The sequence below is a fragment of the Miniopterus schreibersii genome (assembly GCF_964146895.1).
Source record: "Miniopterus schreibersii genome assembly, chromosome: 13".
NCBI lineage: Eukaryota > Metazoa > Chordata > Mammalia > Chiroptera > Miniopteridae > Miniopterus > Miniopterus schreibersii.
This window is the reverse complement of record NC_138113.1, coordinates 38,094,103-38,113,802: the sequence shown is the minus strand read 5'-3', so window position 1 is coordinate 38,113,802 and position 19,700 is coordinate 38,094,103. Positions and strand designations below refer to the sequence as shown.

The 19,700-nt window shown below is 43.9% G+C and overlaps 1 protein-coding gene across 2 annotated transcripts in view; it reads right to left on the bottom strand.

Moving 5' to 3' along the window:
* Positions 1-695: 695 nt before the first annotated feature.
* ARHGAP25 (Rho GTPase activating protein 25) overlaps positions 696-19,700 on the bottom strand; it is a 73,296-nt gene continuing 54,291 nt past the window's right edge. For both annotated transcript variants that reach the window (XM_081156917.1, XM_081156916.1), the window contains exons 5-11: positions 15,778-15,985; positions 11,033-11,165; positions 10,152-10,225; positions 8,330-8,451; positions 7,316-7,512; positions 3,837-4,369; positions 696-1,537 (exon numbers count right to left, since the gene is read on the bottom strand). In XM_081156917.1, coding sequence (XP_081013043.1) covers positions 1,330-1,537; positions 3,837-4,369; positions 7,316-7,512; positions 8,330-8,451; positions 10,152-10,225; positions 11,033-11,165; positions 15,778-15,985 — 1,475 coding nt within the window. In that variant the 3' untranslated portion in view covers positions 696-1,329. The remainder of the gene's footprint in view (positions 1,538-3,836; positions 4,370-7,315; positions 7,513-8,329; positions 8,452-10,151; positions 10,226-11,032; positions 11,166-15,777; positions 15,986-19,700) is intronic.

Genomic DNA, 19,700 nt, shown 5'->3' with positions numbered 1-19,700 from the left:
GATGACATACATAAAACCAGTGCAGGTAATACCTGCTGGGAAATTAGGCCAGTGGTGTCCAGAGCTGAAAGCATACTTGAGAACATCTATTTGTGTATTTTTTATCTGATGATCTGATTTCTGTTCTGTGTATATTTTATAATATATATATGACATAGCAATATAGTAATTGGATATGTATATAATTTATAAATAAATAAATATTCCTACGTTAGGGGGTGAATGCTCAAATATTTTCTACCAATGGGATACATGGTTGAAACAGCCTGGAGACCACTTAACTAGAAAACCATTAAGGATTCTACCATCCCACCTAACAAGGCCTGGGGCCTCACCACTACCTCTGCCAGGCTGGCTTAATGTAGAAGGAAAAGTCAGCTGTCTGGAAAGCTCTAGTGCCTCATGTCCCTTTAAAAGGTGAAATCACTTATATTTTGGTGAAACAGGAAAATTATTATTACATACTATGAGAGTTACTATCTAAACCCCCAACCAGCCTCTAAGGATGTCATATCAGAGTGGGTCCGCCCTATACAGTTGTGGCCACTGAAAGACAAGTAGGGACTGGAATCCTGTCTGTGCCCTACTCACCAAGCCATGGGCCCGGAGAGGGGTGCCTCTGCCCCAGGGAAGGGGGGCCTTTACTAACTCCCACAAAGGTGTGTGAGTCAACAGCCCTGTTTGTTTGTTTTTTTGCTTTATTTGAATATAATTTTCTCATAGAATTTGCTTTCATAAATACAGTTTATTGCTCATTTTCTCTTAGTCTAATAATAATTTTGAGATTCCAGCTCCTAAAGAAGGCCTCACTATGGGAGTGATAGAATGAGGCTCCCGCTTCAGCAGGCGCAGCCCCTCAAAACCACGGTGAGCACTCAGAAGCTGAAGATCATTTTCTGTCTCATAGACGCCCCGAGGCCATCTGACTAGGTGAGCTGTTCCACACAGAAAGCAAAGTACTAAGCCTCAGCCCAGCCTCGATTGGGGCCAGCCTGTTCCCTGGGCCCCGGGAGGCGGCCTGGCTCAAACGCCTCTGTTGGACAGAGCCATCCGGCCATGGAAGGGTGCATTTCGCTCAGCCTGGGGCCACACTGGAATAATGCAATCCTTCTGAATTCAACCACGGGCAGTCATGGCCATCCACATATGTCCCTGCTCAGCCTTATCTTCCTGCAAATTCCACTGATTTATTTACTGGAAAATGCGATATTTTCTCCCCAGATGTCCTCTCCTCCTAGGGAGTGATTTTGCTTCCCAGCCCTCAGGCAGCGAGGAGAAAGGGGCAGCGCTGGGCCTCTGCGGGCTGCCTCCGCTGTACTCCTGGGGGTCTCATGCATCGGCCTTGGGCTCCTTCATCGATTTGACAAATTCCTTGACTTCTTCTTCCAAGGCTTTGTTCCTCTTCTCAACGTCCTCCCGGGAGCGCTCCACGTTGCGGAGGCTGATCTCCAAGGCCGCAGACCTATTCTTCTCTTTCTCCAGTTCCTCACTGAGCCTCACCACCTTCGCCCAGACCTCGTAATTTTCCTTCTCAAGGCTGCAAGGCAGGAAGAAAGGAATGAAAGACTCAGTGTTACCTCTAGGCTCCTCCTTCACCCCTCTCACAGCCTCTTCTGTCCATTTTCTTTTGCACATCACAAGACCCATACCCAGCCTTACTGCTTATTTATGTCCCAACCCTCACATGAGCACTTCCTAGGAAATCTGAATTCCCGGAGATGTCTAAGCCCCTATTTTGTCATTTAGCACCATCTGGTGACATCTCTTGTATTGACATTGTTCATGTCATTCTAGGTTTCGTATCTTCCACCAAGTACTAGTCTTTGAAAGAAGGGACCATGTCTAATTATGTATATTTCAACCCCCCCCACCACCCCCTTGCATCAGTCCTGCTCAATAGAAATGTTGATTGACTGCTGAAGCCCCACCCATATTCTAGATTGCCAACACCTTTGTACTCCTGAGAGCCTTCTCAACGTGCTTCAATGGTGAGTATGGACCAGCGCCTTCTGTTATCAAGGCCTCCTAGGGATCAAGATTTGGAGAAGTACAGGGAACTTCCCTTTGAGAGCAGCAGTCCTGGCACTCCCACCCTCACTTCTGAACCCTGCTCCAGGTGAAGAATCTGTTGGATTCCTGAATTCAGAGGATTTTCACTGTTACGGGCCAAAACCCTAGTCTAGTCCCACGTGCCTCCTCCCAGGTTGTGCTGAATTAACTCTCAGGAATGAGAGTACATATGACATTTTTAAAGCCAAAATAGGGAATTTCAGGCCTGCGGAAAGATTGGAAATTCACTTCAGAATTTCATTCTGAGAGGTGCTGCCTCCCTGCTCCTCCAACAACCTGACCATTTGTCATGGAGACTGGAGCTCCCATTTGAGCCCATGCCTGCCTTCTGTCTTCAAGGGCTTTGCCCCATTCTGCATGCAATGCCTTTGTCTATCACTGCCTATTGCTTCTTAAAACTAAACTAGTCTTATTCCTTCCGGTTCTCCCATTACAGATCTAGTTTTCTTCTCCGAATTCTCCATATACATTTTGCTTTGGGACACATCGCAAATGAGACACTATGCTAGATCCTGACCAGTGATTTCAGTGGGGAGGTAAGATCGAAGTGGGCTCGGGAGCTGGTTGACCCAGGTTCAAATTCCAGCCCCACCAATTAGTGGTGCAATCTTCAGGAGTCTTTTGTCCTTCCTGAGCCTCCATTTCTTCTGTAAAATGGGGGATATTACCTATTTCAAACGATTGCTGTGTGGATTAAATGAAAAGGTGTATGAAGCATGAAGCTTAGATATTGTGGACTGTTATTTCTCCCTCCGCCAAGGATGGGAGGTGGCTGACAGTGGATTTAGAAGACTGTTCCATTCAGGAGGAGTGGCCACCTCCATGACAGCCAGTTATTTCCCTACCCTGTCAATGACACCACTTTAGAGGACAGTGGGAGTCTTCTCCAGGATGCTTTGGTCACTGCCAAGGTGTCACACAAGTCTTGTAGTTCTACAAATGATTGATTTGTACTTTGGCCTCCTGTACTTCTCTGCCCTCTCCTCTCAGTTACTTTCTTCTGCTCTAGCCCACCAATGCTCTGGTGCATGAACACCCCAGACCTGCTCCCTTCCCCTGGCCTCTGCACCTTTGGTCTTTCTGCCTGGCCTGTTCTTCCCCCATATGTAGACCTGACTTATCCCCTCTTCTCTTTCAGTCCTTTGCTTTAATGCCACCTTCTCAGTGAAACCCTCTTGACCACCCTATTTAACACTGGAGCCACCTTATTGACTCCCCCAACCTCCTGCCTTGCTTTATTTCTCTCCGTGGCATTTTCTACCATCTGGCATAGCATATATTTTCACTGCTTAATGTATTGTCTGTCTGTTCCTGCTAGAAGGAAAGCTCTACTAGCACAGGGACTTCTGTCTATTTTGTTCAGTGCTTTTCCCCAATACCTGGGATGATGGTACCTGGCACACAAGAGGTACTCAATAAATGTTTTTAGAATAGATAAATCACACTAATATGAAGAGAAAAAAAAATTAAGTTCCTCTTAATTCAATTAAGTCATGTTGATCCTTAAAGAATCACTATTTGGAAATAGTTGACTAAGCTACATAACTTTTCATGAATTTAATTTAAAGCTTAGAGTTTTCACTAATTTAGTCATCTCATTACTTCCTTTACCTTTTTCAGTATCTGGCCTAACTGCTATAGATTACTGTATTCTCGAAACTGAAGGTTTATAATGTTCCTTCTTTGGCAGATGAGAACAATCCCTGTTGTTTCTAAAGATGGAAGCTGAGTGCCCCCCCCCCCCCCCCCCCCCGTATGTGACTTACTTTTTAATCTGTTCTTCATACACTTGTTTCTGTGTTTCTATTTCCTTTTGCAGCTTTTGGACCATCTTTTGCAAAGATTCAAGTCCCTCTTCTGCAGAGTTCTTTTTCCCAGGCCCAGTTTCAGAGTCTGGGCTCGAAGGAGCATCTCCTTTGGAGTCACAGGCATGGGAAGAGGGTGCGCCTGCTTCATTCCCAGGGGGCCCTGGCAGGGTAGGGATGTTATCGTAGGTGGAAGTCCTCTGGGAGTCAGAGAAGTTCTGCACACCATGAGACATCGTTCTCCTGTGCCCTTCCCCTGCCTTCCCCTCTGAAGAAGATGACCAGAACTCGTTATTGAAGATCTCCACTTTGCTGCTGTTGGCACTCTGAAAAGCTGCCGTCAAGAAGCATTTCCGATTAGGGAGCGTCTGAGTCCTTTTTCGGGACTGCAGCTTCCATTCTCCCGGCTTGTCCCTGGGAGCTCTGCTGCTGTCTTCTAGACACACATCGCTCAGCTGTCGTTCAGTGGGGCTGGTCGCTTCTGAGTCACTGGCCTAGAAGAAAACGGCCACGAAAGTTACATGGGTTTTTCCCACATGTGTCATGTTCCCAATAAAAGAATTAGAGACTTGAAAGAAAGTGTCTCTGGGCTGCATGTCTATGAAATTCTTCATTAGAAGATCATCTATGCATCTGTCACATTAGTTGATAGTCTGACTGGCATTTTTTTCTAAAAGGACATTGTACTTGAGGGAACTCATGTTCTAAAGATGAAATAGTGACTAAAAACATTGTATGTTTGTGGTAAAAGAGTTCTAGACCAGGATTCTTTTATAACTTTAAAATGGGGAGGCTTCTCTATCACTCAAAATCCAGAAGCCATAAAAGAAATATTTGATAAATCCAACCTCTATGGCATGACCCCCCAAATTAAAAAGAACAAAATGAACACAAAGAAATCACCCCATGCTCAATCAATAAAAAATTACAAACTGGCAAAAATATTTGCAATGCGTATCACTGACAACAGGCTACTCTTCCTAATATATAAAGTCTGTAAAAATTGAGAAAAGAAAGACAAATAACCAATCAATGAGAAGAAAAAGACAAATAACCAAGTGAAAAGAAAAAGACCAATAACCAAAGGGCAAAAGACAAGATAAGACAGTTCACAGAGGACAATGTAGCTGGCCTTTACACATAAGAAAAGATGTTTGGACTCTCTTATAATAGGAGAAACTCAAATTAAAATTACTGAACTGTCCACTCTCACCTATCAAAAGGACACCCTCCAAGAAAAACCCCAAATTTGACAATACACTGCTAGTGAAACTGTATGAAAACAGGTTATTTTATGCGTTGCTGTTGCAATTACAAAATGGCACAAAATTCATTTGATAATTTTAATTAAAATTACACATTCTAATTCTATTTACCTCCTGACTCAGCAATCCCAGCCCTGGGAATGTAGCCCAGAAATACACCTGCCTGCATATAAAATGAAGCATGGTCAAGGTTATTCATTGCAGCCTCATTTGTAGTACAAAGGAATGAAAACCACCTCTCTATCTACAGGGGCTGGTTAAGTACGTTATGGTACAAGTGCAGAATGGAACACTATACACTTGCAAAAATATAAGGTCATATGAGGTAGCTCGCTATGTATTGACATGAAAAGGTCTCCAGGACATACTGTTAAGTGAAAAAATTCAAGATACAGAGTGGAGTGTGTGTGTCTGTGTGAAAGTGTGTATGTGTGTGTAGAGAGAGAGTGTGTGCATGAGAGATTATGTTACAGTTTGTGTAAAAAGGGAGGTAAATAACAATTTACATTCATATCTGCTTATATTTGCATATAGAAAAAATAAATAAGAAACTAATAAAGGCAGGGAAGGATGGAATGGGTGGAGATAGAGGATGTGTATATATATTATATATTTTTTAGTTAAATTAAAAAGAAAAAGAAAGACAGAAAAAAAAAAAAAATGAGCCTTAAAAGTAAAATCAGAAAATCAGGGCTGAAGCTCTCCTTCTAGTTCTTCTAGCTAATCAAGCTGCTTCAGCAACCTCATCTGGCATCACAAGTACCCGGGCCTTGAAATGAAAACTAGATCTAAATCGCATTCTGTATCATTCCAGTGTTGCCACCTTGGGCCATCTGGTCAATCTCCCTGAGCCTCAGGTCCTCAGACATAAAATGTGCATGATAAATTCTGCCCTACACAGTTACAGTGAGGACTCCAGAGGCGATCTGTTTACATTTCCCAGCACAATGCCTGCCCATAGCTGCCCACAGTGTTACAATCAATAGCAGAAACCTGTCCAATGAGCATAAGAGTGGCAAGTCTCAAGCACAGCTAGGATGATGCCATTGTATGAGGTATGAGTGTTTCTAAATATTACTTTAATTTTTGAGTGTTAGTAAGATGCATTGTGTCCAGACTTCACCTAAGAAACATCATCATCACTACCACTACCGACTTTTTTTTTCTAATCCTTTCCAGTCACCCACAAGATTAAAAGTACTGCTCAGCCGGGCGTGGCTCAGCGGTTGAGCATCGACCTAGGATCCAGGAGATCTTGGTTTGATTCCCAGTCAGAGCACATGCCCGGGTTGCGGGCTTGATTCCAATAGGGGGCATGCAGGAGGCAGCTGATCAGTGAGGACTTTCTCATCATTGGTGTTTCTATCTCTCTCTCTCCCTCTCCCTTCCTCTCTCTGAAATCAATAAAGATATATTTTAAAAAACAAAACAAAAAAACCCAAAAGTACCAAAGGTAACTTACATTACCAGGTCAACCCGAAATTTAAAATTCATTTCTCGGTCACACATGAAGAATCAGGCTGTTATGTAAAGTTAGTATGTCCTTTCATTTAAAAAAAAAAATTGTTTTTATAAATATATTAAAAATATGTGACCTTTGTAAATTGTTGCCCTCAAACAGTCTAAATTTCAGAGCCTGCAGAGTTTTCTGACATTAAGAACGTGAGGCCCAAGCCTTCAGTACAAATGAGGGGGTTGACATTGCTGAGACAGTTTATCAGGGAATGAGAAATATTACACGAACACATCACATACTCTGAGAAAGAAATCACGTTTCATGGGTTAGCAGGAAGCCAGTTCTCTCTGGACTCTGACCCAGAATTTTCAACAACCATCACTAAAACATTTATAAGGTAGTGTATCTTTTTCCCCATTGACCTTTCCTGGGCCGTGTTTCAGTGTTTTCCTTTGGAGTGGGCTTCAGTGGAGAGTCCCATTGCTCAGTCATCTGGTGACTGGCACACCCGACAGTAATTTCACCTCCGGGATGCAGACACTCCAGTTTGAAGGAAGCCAAGCTTTCAAGATGCATTCAAATGGGTCTTTACCAGCTGTGCCCACTACCACAGCATCCACAAAACTCCCCAAATTGCCACCCAGGGCAGCTCTTACGTCATGGAAGACCTGGATTTAAGGAAGAGTTGGATGGAAGGAGGAAGGCTCTCTGCACCTTACCGTGTTACCGAAGCTGTCCGTCCTAGAAATTGGGACATCTTCAGAGGCATCCCAGCCCACGGAGCTTCGAGCCACTGGAGGTTTCTTGGGGTCATTTTGGGGGGCCGGGGGTGACAGGGGTACATCCTTGGACTTGGGGAAGAGGACTTCATGGTCTCTGATCATCATGGTCATCACTCGCTGGATTTGAGGAGTCCCTGAAAGAAATAGAGAGAGATTTGTAGAGCTGGACCGTGGAGCAGGAGGCAGGCAGTCCTCAAAGGTCTCTACCTATGGGATGTCACCAAAAGCAGCTGTAAAACCACAGGGCCCCAAAGGACCTCATTTTGCTCCTCATAGGACTCTTCTTCATTGCTTGGGGTAGGAGACCGTGGTGAAAGGGATGGGTAGAAGAATGATGTGGATTGGGGTGAAAGAGAGTTATTTTCAGCTTATACGCCACTGGATCAGTCTTTAATCAGGAAATTAGCAACCTAGCAGCAGAGAAAATTAAGACATCTGTCTCTCCTAATGTGGTCTTCAATGTGACATTTGATTTCTTATTGCACACACAGTGAATGCGTGCCAGGCATATTGCCTCCCCAAATCCATGGCAGACATCAGTACTCTATGGCAGGACTTTTGCTCATTGATACAAAACACAGCCTCAGAAGCCTTTTCAACACAGCTTTGCAAGTAGCCTTTTTGTGAGTTGGCTTATAAAATGAAACTTGTTTGTTCTCTTTGGCTAAGGGTACTTAAACATAATAAAAGATTAAGAAACATTAGCTAACTGTATTTGTGCTAGCCGATTGTATGTACTGTGTGACCATTAGGTAAATCTTTAACTTCTGCTGTGATCTGGAAAATGGGCAAAATTCCTGCCCTGCCTACTTCACAGGGCATTTTACAATTCAGACAAGATAATCAGCTGAAAATTCATGGCAAATTGCAGATCAGTGCACAAACATAAGGTCTAGTGTTGTACCTGTTATTAGTTCCCCTGTATCTGTCTTACCACAGGACAAGCCGTACCTCTCATAATCACAGCAGGGTCTTCTACCTTTGACCTGATGAGATTCACACCAATCACAGTGGCCAGATTATCCACGCTCATCTTGTTAACAGCGCAGTTCAGCTGGATTTCATGCAGGAACCTGTGGACAGCCGGGAAATCCCAGGGTAAGGAACAGGAATTTGCCAGAAGGAAGTGCTTCCAGGTACCAATAAGATCCCAGAGACGGATCCCAACTCTCCTCCTGCTCTCAGGAATGGAATCAGCCTGCTCTTCCCACAGGACTTTAGCTTCACCTCGAAAGCTTTAAGATCAGGGAAGAATAGAAGCCAGGAGGGGTCTGCCCAGCTGTGGTGGTGGCCTCAGTCTGGGAGCAGGGAGGAGAGTCACATTGGCAGAAGGCAGGATCCAGTTCAGGCAGCTAAGAGGACACTAGAAGGTCCAAAAATGAGTACCGACTTGCCCCTTGTCCTGCCTTTATACGCTTATCTTCCAGGCTCTCAGCATCCGCTGCACCCAAGCTCTCCAGAGAGGAAAATCTCAGAGATGGGACTCCGCAGCACCTCCTTGCTCTCATCCTCGGGTTACAACACCAGGCCTCCCAAATTCTCAGCAGGTGCTCAATAATTAACAATTAATTTTTACTATAATTTTACCCATTTGGGGCATGCAGTTCTCAGACTCACAATTAAACAGGTCAACAAAGGAAGTTCTAAAGACTTTTTCTGAAAACCACTTTTAAATGGATAGGATGAAGCAACATAAAATTCCAAATACAGAGAAATTATCAAATAAATGCTGGTGTGTCCAAATGAGAAAACCTTACAGAATATTATGAAGTTATTTATAATCTTGTTTTATGACATAGGGAAATGTTCACAATGGAACACTAAGTCAAAAAAGAAAGCAGGATACAACTATATATATATATACATATATATATGTATATTATAGATATATAACTCCAATTTAGTATAAAAATTGTTTCAGTACATTTATATTGATGAATGTAAAAATCTATCATAGAGACAAAAACATCTAGAAGGAAAAACACCCAGGTCTTGGTGATTTTTGTTGGGTGAGGAGATTGTGTGTAATTTTTATTTCTTATTTACAGTATGTTGCACGTATCACTTTTTATAAAATGAAAATTACAACAGATAATTTTTTTTTAATTAAGGTAAATCTCAGCTCTGTCTGACACGGAGATCCAGGTTCCCAATTCAGCCAGATCTGGGTCAACCCACATGCTGCATATTGCCACAGAGATGACATGCAGTCCTCAGGAAGGGGAACGGAAAGGGTGGCCTGGAATGTATGTCTCTGGGGCAATACGTTATGGCCAAAAGTCAGGAAGATGAGAGATAATTCTAGAAACATTATAAAGATTCTGGGTTCTATTGCATGTCTCAGGACTCTGGGCAGAGCTGGGGAAGGTCCAAGGAGGAAACATGTACAGTTTGTGTGCCAATCAGATTTTCAGAAGATTCTTTAAATTAACTTGTGGTCACAGGAAACTACCTCGAACTATGTAAATAGAGTTGACCTTCCAAAAATCTGAACCAGAGTCTCTGAGTTCACAGAGACACTCTTTCCTTCTCTATCCAGGAACTTATTTCTATTATTATTTATTATTATTATTAAATTTATTGGGATAACATTGGTTAATAGAATCATATCAGTCTCAAGCAAGGATTTCTACGTTACAAGATCTGTATATAGCACTGTGTGCCCACCACCCAAAGTCAAATCATCTTCTGTCACCATATATTAGGCCCCCTTCATCCCCTACTCCCTCAACCCCTTGATTGAAAACTGTAGCTGATACCAGGGGACTCTTACCTGCAGAGGTAGCTCAGGAGGCTGTAGTTGTCTCGAGGAAGGAGGGAAAGCTGCTTCATCAACTCCTGCTGAGCCTGGAAAGAGATTTTTAACACCAGTAAATGAGCCTGCTCACTTGCCAGCAATGAGACCCTGGAATATAATTGGTGTGTCTGTGTAGAAGCAACACTTTGGCAGTGTTACTGGAGTGTTACATCTCAAGCATTCATTAAGCAATTACTGTGAGTATGAGTTGTTGATAGTCCATGCCTCAGGGTAGCATAGAGAAGAAGGCATAATAACAAATTAAAAAGTAACACTGCAAAAAACATGAGCCTCTCCATACTATTTCTTTGCAACATTTTGTGAACTTATTTCAAAATAAAAAGTTATTGAAAAACACACACAAAACTATGAGGAGTTATCACAGGGACCCAACAGGCAGCTGAAGCTGAAGGGAACAAAGAAAAATGATCTGTCCTTTCTCTCTCTGGCACATGCACTTTTTTGTATGCCCACGCCTGACACTCAGTCATCATGGGGCTAGGACATTCTGACCTCTCGCCTGCCCTCCAGGTTGGTCAGCCTGACCTTGTGTCCCACTGGGTCTCAACAAGGCCGTACAGTTTGAAATCCTTCTCAGACTCATCCTTCCTCTCTTACTAATTTTAAAGTGACTTGGGGTATTTGATTATGGTCCAATTCTTTACTGGATTGTTACATCCCATGAAGACTCTCACCATGATTGGCATCATTTGCCTTTTGTTGCCAAGAAAGTTCCTGTGGGACAAAGTGTCTCACCAAAAGGCATGGACTCCCTGACCCACTTGCCTACCAGAATAGTGTTCACTAACCATCACCTTCTTCCCAAGCAGGACATCTAACTTCAATGAGATACCAACCTTTCCCTCATCTGCATTCATGAGTTGCCCGCACAGCAGGAACCCCTCATACTGGCTCCAGGGAACCACCGGCTCTGGGAGGTCTCGGAGGTAGAGCTTTAACAGGGAGGCCACCGTGTGCACATCTGTATCTCTGGAAGGAAATAAGCAATGGTCTTTGAAAGCAAAACTTCAGAAGTCTCCTCACATCCCCCCTGGTGATCCACTGAATAGAATTCCAGGTTCCAAAGGGGAGCTTTGCAGAGGAATAGAGTCTGATAAAGGCATATCTGACCAAAACATTTTTGCTAATTCCCTTTATGGAATAATAACCTCCAGTACTTTTTCCTTTATCTATTCTACCCAACTGCCTCAAAGGAAAGTTCAAAGTCTACTTGTTCATTAAACCTTCAACAGTTTAATCTTCATTGCTCTCTTCTTTCTCCAATCCCTTAGCACATCACAATTTAGCATTCTGTACTTAGTATCTCATTTTTTGTGTGTGATAACTGCTTAACACCCATGGTCCATTCATTTATTTGATTCCTCAGAGCCTTAAAATAGTTCCGGGATTGATTCATATATTTATACAATCGTTCATTCAATCCACAAACATTGAAGGAACAACTCAGTGCAAGATACTATGTCAGGCACTGGGACTTCAGCAGTGAACCCAAGGGACACACGGGACCCCCGGCCTCATTGAACCACAGAGCTGTGCAAACTCAAATGTTACCAAGTCATTACAATACAGTGTGGTTAGTGCCATGACAAGGGAAGTGCCATGACAAGGACCTGGGATAGTATGGAAGTGTGGAAAGGGACACTTAATGCAGAGTTGGGAGCCATAGGGGATTCTTCAGACAAGATCTGTAGAACGACAGGAGTTACAGCGTCGAGTAGGCAGCGTATGAATCAGCCTGGAGGGAGGAGGGAGGAGGCCCTGCTGCAGGAACTGAGACAACATTCATTGGATCACCTGACCAGCAGAAAGGGACAAAGGGTCTTCAGCTCAGCTTCTCTGGTTTACAGCAGGGATTGACACACCATGACCCTGGAACCAAATCTGGCCCACTGCCTGTATTTGTACAACCAGCTAGCTAAGAATGGATTTTACATTTTTAAACGGTGGGAGAAATAACTCAAGAGAAGAATATTTCATAGCCTGTGAAAATTAAGTGCTACAGGAACACAGCTATGCTCGTTTGTTTTTGTATATAGTCTTTGGCTGAGTTGAGATAAGAGCAGAGTTGAGTAGTTGCAGCAGAGACTATCTAGCCCACAAAACATAAATATTTCATATGTGGCCCTTTAAAAACGTCTGCTGCCCCCTGGTTTATAGAGCTATTGCATTTATTCCACGGAGAAAATAAGTCTGAATCTACCGTATACAGGAAGATCATTAGTGAAGAAATATTGATTTATTTCATATCAAGAAAAACTGGTGTTCTTAAGAGACAGTTTTGGTAGTGTTTCAAAAGCTGTGATGTGGTAAAAGGTTCAGACAATCTGAGTGTCTCCTTTTCAAGTAACTGGAAATATAGACTCCACTGGAGGAAATAGCTCCTGGAGACAGGAAGGGTGGGCTGAACAGGAGGAGGGGAAGGGGGGTGTTGGAAGCAGCAGAATAAAAAACTCCAGGACTTGACTCTAAATCTCTGTCTTGGCATTTTGTGTAAGTTTTTTAACATTTGCCTTTGCCAGTTAGTGGTGGGAGCCGTCGTTTGAGAGGCTCTCCCTCCGTAGCCTGTCAGTCCTGCACCTCAGCCTGCACAGATGTCTGCCTGCGCGCCACGGCTGCCCTCGGGAAACAGAGGGTGGCGATTCGGGAAAGGCTTCCCTGCTGAGTCACTGCCTAAAAATACCCCTGGCAAAGGCCTCTTGTCAAAATGCACAAGAAGTTCCCAAGAAAGTGTCAGAAAGACAACGAGCGGACACCTTGCAGGAGTGGCGTTGTCCTAATGTCCCTGCATCACAGTCCACCCAGGTCTCAATCAGAATCCAGAGTCTCACCCCACATCCAATTAGTCTCCCAAATGCCCTCGATTCTGCTGTCCAAACGTCATGGGAATCCCTCTAAGGCCCACTCCTCCTTCCACTCCACCTTTTCAGAAGGACAATATTTTTTGGCCAGGATTCTGCCCAGCCTCCTATCTAGCCTTCTGCCTCCAGGGTTCCGTTCTCCGATGCACTGTCCCTTGCCTGGCACAGTCTTCAGCACTCAAAACACACCCACAGAAGGAATGTAGAAAACAAAGAATTTGAAATGAGAAAAACAACATAGATAACATGTCAAGAAAATGGAATCATTTGAAAAGAAACACCACCAATAAAGGAGACAACCAACTAGACAGTTTAACCAGAAGAAACTAAGACAGAAAAAATAGCCAACATTAGAAGAGAAAGGGGTTATAACCACAGATACAGCATAGATACCTCAAAGTTATAACCAAAGGCTACAGGTAGCTATATAAGTCATCTTGGAACACTGACGTGCTCGGAAAGCTGCCCGATTCGTTTTACCAGGAGGAGATACGGCTGCTTCTCCTGGCTGACTCCTCATCATTGTTTACTGTGTCTCAGCTAAATGTCATTTTCTTGGGGACCTTCCTAAGTCCACCAGAACATGTCAAAAGCCTCTGTTTTGAATTCTCATAGTACCATCTATTTTTCATTTTTAGCACTTGACACATGAAAATTATACAGTTATTTCTGTAAATCTTTGGTTTAATGCCTGTGCCCCCTGGAACAGGGCTGACTCATGTCATTGGTATAGTCTAGATTTCCAGCATATTTCCTGAGTTTGCTGTTCCTCCAACCCAATGAGACATCTTTAAGTAATTTTTAAAATCAAGGACTAAGAGCAAGTCAGTAGCCAGGTGGCTTTTGAGTTCAACCCCTGGTCCACCAGAGATTAGCCAAGGCTCCCCAGAGGACTCTTGAAGCACCGATCCTATAATACAGAATGTCTGTATGTGTTTCTCACAGAAATAATAGGTACTGGAGTGTATTAGCTTTGTGGCCAGACAGTATCCCTAGTAGAGGCTGGAAAAAGAAATTTTTAAATTCAGATTTTATCTTTAATTAGAGCCAGACACACCTGCACTAGAATCTACCAAATTAGAGCACCTTTGTTTGTTTTTTCATTCTAGTGAGGCAATTTTGGGGAACTCGTGATGAAACTGTACCTCTGACCAATGTAGAGGACCTAGATGAGTCCCTGCAAGGGTCATGTGGACCCAAGAGTCAGCCCTCAGAGGACCCTGAAGAGCCCTTTCTATTTCTGGATGTGTGAACTCCTCAGTTCTGGTGGTGGAGAAGTGTGATAACTTTCCTACTTTCAGCCCCAAATATTTCAGAGGAATCTAAGACTGACTCTACCACCCAGGCTGATTTTATAGATGTATAAGCTCCAGACTAGGGCAGGTATTTGGCAATCCCCTGAAATCACTTCTGTGCCTCCTGGCTGACTTCACATTGCTTTTGCAACAACCCACCCGTATCTTCTGATCAACTCAAAGCTAATTAAAAACATAAGAAGAAAACTAAATATAAAGGCATTGAGCTTAATTGAACAGGTGCCTGATAACACGAAAAGCAATTTATGGTGTTGCTGAAAGGTCCTTAAATTTCATGCCCATAACCTGCTATAGTTCCAGTAATAACTCTATCCCTTGCTTTCCTGTTAAAATATAGCACCCTTGCTAAATTAACCTGTTACATGCCAAGGGCAGCAAAGACAAACCTGCAATGTTCCAAACTAAGACCGTGGCTGTGAGAATGGAAACAGATGCATCTTAGAGATGCTTTGGAGGGAGAACGGACAGTGTTGGAGATTGGAGTGAGAGGTGAGCAGTGAGACTGTCCACATGACATGACACCCAGCTATTTGCTCTTCCCCCAGATTCAGCCCTGCCCCTCAGTCCTAAGTAAGCCTGTGAAGAATTTCAACCCTTGGAAACTGGATAGTGTTCGGGCCCGTCTTGCTAAATCTTGGTTTATGGGCTGCTCATTTGGAAAGAATAAAGGCTCTTTCTTGCCAGCAGGACAAGTGCACGCAGGCAACCAAGGCAAATATTGCACAATAAGGAGAGCACGTGCAATGCCAGGGTAGCCATTGTATTAGCTGAGAATCGCAGACAAGAAAGCCCCCGCTGGGGGGCTGGAGGAGGTAGGCGGGAGGGAGATGGGGGGGAGAAATGTCCCTACACCTGATATGCCCCAAACAGGTCTGGGCAAACTCCACGGAGGAAACTTGGGAGAACACCAGGCTATCGAGCTGTTTGTATGCACTCCCTCCAGAAAGGCTCAGAGCTGGATAGCGCTGGGCTCTCCCACACTGAGAAGTCCTGGTTCTGGCCACTTCAGGAAGGCTGAGGAAGACCACTGGAGCCCTTGGATCTAGACATGGTGTGTTCCCCACCATGCCCAGTCTGTTGTACAGGAAACTCAGCCCTATGTTCCTCATCTGGCCTAAAGGCTGAGCCTGGAGCCAGGACCCATCTTTCTCTCCTACTCCACACTTCCCCTCCCCCTATACCTGAAACATCTCCTGCCTCTGCCCATCAGGCTCTCCTTTTAGCTCACAGCTCTCTCGGGTCATTGATCACCATGCTCGCCTGTGTTCCAGACTCCCAAATTCTGAATTATGAGCAAAACAAAAGGCTCTTTCTGTTGCAAGCCAGGGCTCTTGGAAGTGTCCATGGAAGAGAGAGTTCCTCTTTCGCTAGTGAGGCAGAGGGGAGGGTGAGGTGAAGATGGTGTACCTGTCAAAGGAGGGCCTCTCCCCTGCATCAAAAGCATCTCTGAGCTGCTTCACCAGGTTGTCCTGCCCAGGCAGTCGGAAGATGCCCTCTTCATTCAGGCCGCGCTCAAGGATGAACTCCGCACACTTCTCCACAAGGATGGGCACCGGGTGGGGGCCAAATTTCTGCTCATAGGCCACGGTCTCATCCAAACGCTGGCCAAACACCGCTGGGAAGAGAAAAACAGGACCTGCCCATCACTCTGACTTCGCCTGGATGAATTGACATGTCAAAGTGCTTTGCCTAGTTCTTGAATTTCTGTGTGGCCTATAACCTCAAAGGTTTTAGGTAAATGATACTCAACAAAATAGAGGAAACAAATCACCCACAATATTCCCTGGGACTGGAAATTGGGGCAGTCTGTCAGTCTTTTTCTACTGACACACATTTTTACATATTTAAAATAACAAGTCACTTTTACTGAGTACTTGTGTGCTAGGAATTGTGCTCAGCACTCTGCACATCTTTCCTCATTTAATCTTGACAGCAATCCCATGAAGTGGTATTATTGTTATAACTGCCTTACTGTTAAGACACTGAGCCTTAGAGGCACTGATGAACTTGCCAAGGTCAGGTGCCAGGGCATGGTGCAGTCAGAATTCAAGCCCTGGCAATACGCGCAAGGGAATGTGCCCTTAACCATGGCAGCAAGCAGGTCGTTTTGAATATTCTCCTTGTGTCACTTAGCATTAAAGCATAAATCTGTCACATGGATGTCTCCAAGCATATTAAACCATTGTGTCATTTTGAATGTGCTTCACTATTATTAACATTGCCATACAGAGGCATATTCATTCACTGAGCAGAGCTCCTAGAATGTACGTACTACAATATATTTTTTCTAATTAATTGTTTAATTAATTATTTGACATTTGGATGGATGAACAGAGGCTTTTTATTCTTTTGAACTATTTCCTTAGGGCAAAATCCCACATGTAAAATTACTAGGTCACATGGTTTGAACATTTTTATCACTCGATGGCATGCAAATCGCTTTCCAAAAATACCATTCCAAATTACAGTGCCTCCAGCAAAGCATGTGTGGACCAGCTCCACCTAGCCCTGTCAGCACTTGGCTCTGGCTTTTTTCCACCCCGGCGGTGTAACAAGGTCAGTTTATAAGTCAGGATAATCAGTGGCTACTCATTATTTTCCCACCAAGCCTAGAGGTTCAGAAGACAGGTCATGGCTTCAGCTCTGCCCTGCCTGAGTTTCCCTCTGTTATAATTAGGGCTCTGTGGCACCAACCACTTCAATCCATGGACAAGGGTTCCCAAAGCCCTCAGGTTTTCCCTGTGATTCTCTTTCTGGTTGGTCCCCTGGACCAGTCTGTAATTAATGTGGATTCTACCTGTAAAGAGCTGTAGAGAGTTCTTGAATCTCCCATGTCCTTTCTACTCCCACCTATTGCCCTAGGCCAGGCCAGGCTGGACTTCTCTCTCACCTATGACTGTGTTTCTTCTCTTCCAATATGTTCAAAGCCTTCCTACTACTTACCTTTCTAAACCACTGGTCTACCTGAGCACATTCCCCCGTTTTTAATAGTCATCTACTTCTTCCCAAATTGCTACAGCAGTGCTTTTCAAATTGCCCCTCAAAGTCCTAGGGGGTTCCTCTGAAGCCCTTTCCTCATCACACATGTGTGCTTGAGAGGGGAGGGCATAGGTTCTAGGAGCAGTTGAGCAGGTGGGTCTCTGTTCTCCCTACTCCCAACAAGGCTGGGCTCCTGTCTGTGCTTCAGTGAGACTGATTAAATGTTTTTGTGCCTAACGTTTGGAAGCCGGGGTGGTATTCTTTAGGTTGGCACTCAGCCAGGCCCCCACCTACCTTTCTGGTCTGACTTCCTGCCACACTCCCAAAGGCACCTCACCTTGGTGTTCCCAAAGCCCACAGTGCTCTCCAGTCTTCATGCCCTTGGATGGTCTTTTCTCACAGCTTAATCTGTTCCTCTCTCCCTTCCCTGTCTCCTGGAATTCTATTTGTCTTCCTGGGCCCAATTCAAATATTGTCACCTCTGCTGAGCCTTCCTTGACCCAAGCTTGAGAGATTCCATCTCTACTCTGTGTAGCCATATCCTTCTTGAATATCCCAATCCTTTTCCACACTGTGCTATAATTATTTGTATGTCCCTGTGCCCTCTGTATGACTAGACTCCCTGATGCTAGAAATATGGAGATGGTCTCTTTTTATCCCCAGGGTTAGCACAGGGCCTGGCACAAGGTAGAAAGTCAATAAATTTTGCTAAATTACTTAATGAATTAGTTCATCTTCAAGCAAATGCTTTCTATCATTAATAATAATTTTGGCATTTATTTAATTTAAGCATTAGTCAAGATCTCCTCAGTGGATAAATTCAGCTTTGTGCTAACATTTATTGAACATCTTGCCATGTGCCAGCAGCAGGCCACATGGGAGGTGCTATACAGACAAGGGAAGGTTATGTTTAATTAGTTTGCCATCAAATTATGAAAATGAAAAGACCCCCCACAAAATAATGAAACACAATCAGAGAATGTCAGTACAATATAGAATTAGATTCCTATTTATCTGTGAAAGGAATTGGATATATTTTCACCAAATTGGAGGGAAATAATTGAACTGATCTGACTTAAAATATACACCACATGGCATTTGTAAAATTCCCTTTGAGGAGTCCAGGGAGTAGTACTTGAAAAGGAGAGGTGGATGTGTTTCAGAGCAGTTGAAACTTGAACTCAAGGGGCTCACTGGACCCCATGAGGAAAGAGCTCCCAAACACAATTGGATGGTGTGCATGTGGACGTTAAAGCTGTCAAATGTGAGCTGCATTTCCGAGGTCCCCAGGCAGAAGCTCTATTTTGCAGGTGATCTGGAATCAAGCTCCTTCGTATACTGCTCTGTATAGTCAGTTCTCTAACTTTTTTCCTCCTCTGAGCCTATCAGCTTTGTCCTGTGTTCATTTTCTTTTCCTCCCATACTCCACAGTCAGTCATTTCAATGTGACTCTTACCAGTACACTCATTTTTCAGATCTCCTTTTCTCTCCATCATTTCCACTCTGCTGATTTCCACTACCCTCTCCATGCCCTCATCAGGTCACCGAGTACTACATAGGAACATAGCATAATCTATCATGGAAATTTGTATTTCCAGTCTCTGTACGATCTTGGTTCCAAAGCTTTACCACTCCCCTTGGGCTCACCACCATTCCCTCTTCTCTCTGTCTCAGTAGGTGACCTTGTCTTCTTTTTCCCTTACCTCCCCAAATTGAGAATATCACGAGTGAACTCCTTCATTTCCAGTCCCTGCCTCTCTCATCCTTCCTCCTGTCTGTCTGCTTGTCTCTCTCAGAGAAAGAAAAGGACCCTCTGCTTCCTCCAAGATGATGTTTTCTTGAACTGTAGGTTCCATCCCTTTTCACCCCTTTCAGGGTTTCACTCTTTCTCTTTTGTTTTAAATTTAGCCCACACGAGTCTAAGTCTCTGCCAGTATATCACAACCTTTACTTCTGCTCTTATCATTCACTTCTCAGTCCCTCAACCCATCCCCATTTGGTTTAATCAGCCTGCATCTTTCCACCCAATCAGCTCAGTAAAACTTCTATTGCCCTCCTAATGGGCAAATATGACCTATGTTTAAGCCACACTCCACTGGTCTGTACTGAAAGCTCTGATGGGGTTGATATCCTTCTTCCTCAAGACTTTCTCCCCACATGATTACAAAACCATCCACTCTCATTTTATCCCCACATCCTGGTAGGCTCCTTTGCAGACTTCTTTCCTGTGCCCCTTCCTCCACCTGTTGTGTCATTCCAGCTCAGATGTCCTCCCATTCTAGACATTTGGTTATCACCTACAAACTGGTAACTTAAAATCCACATATCTGGTCCATATCTCTATCTCTATT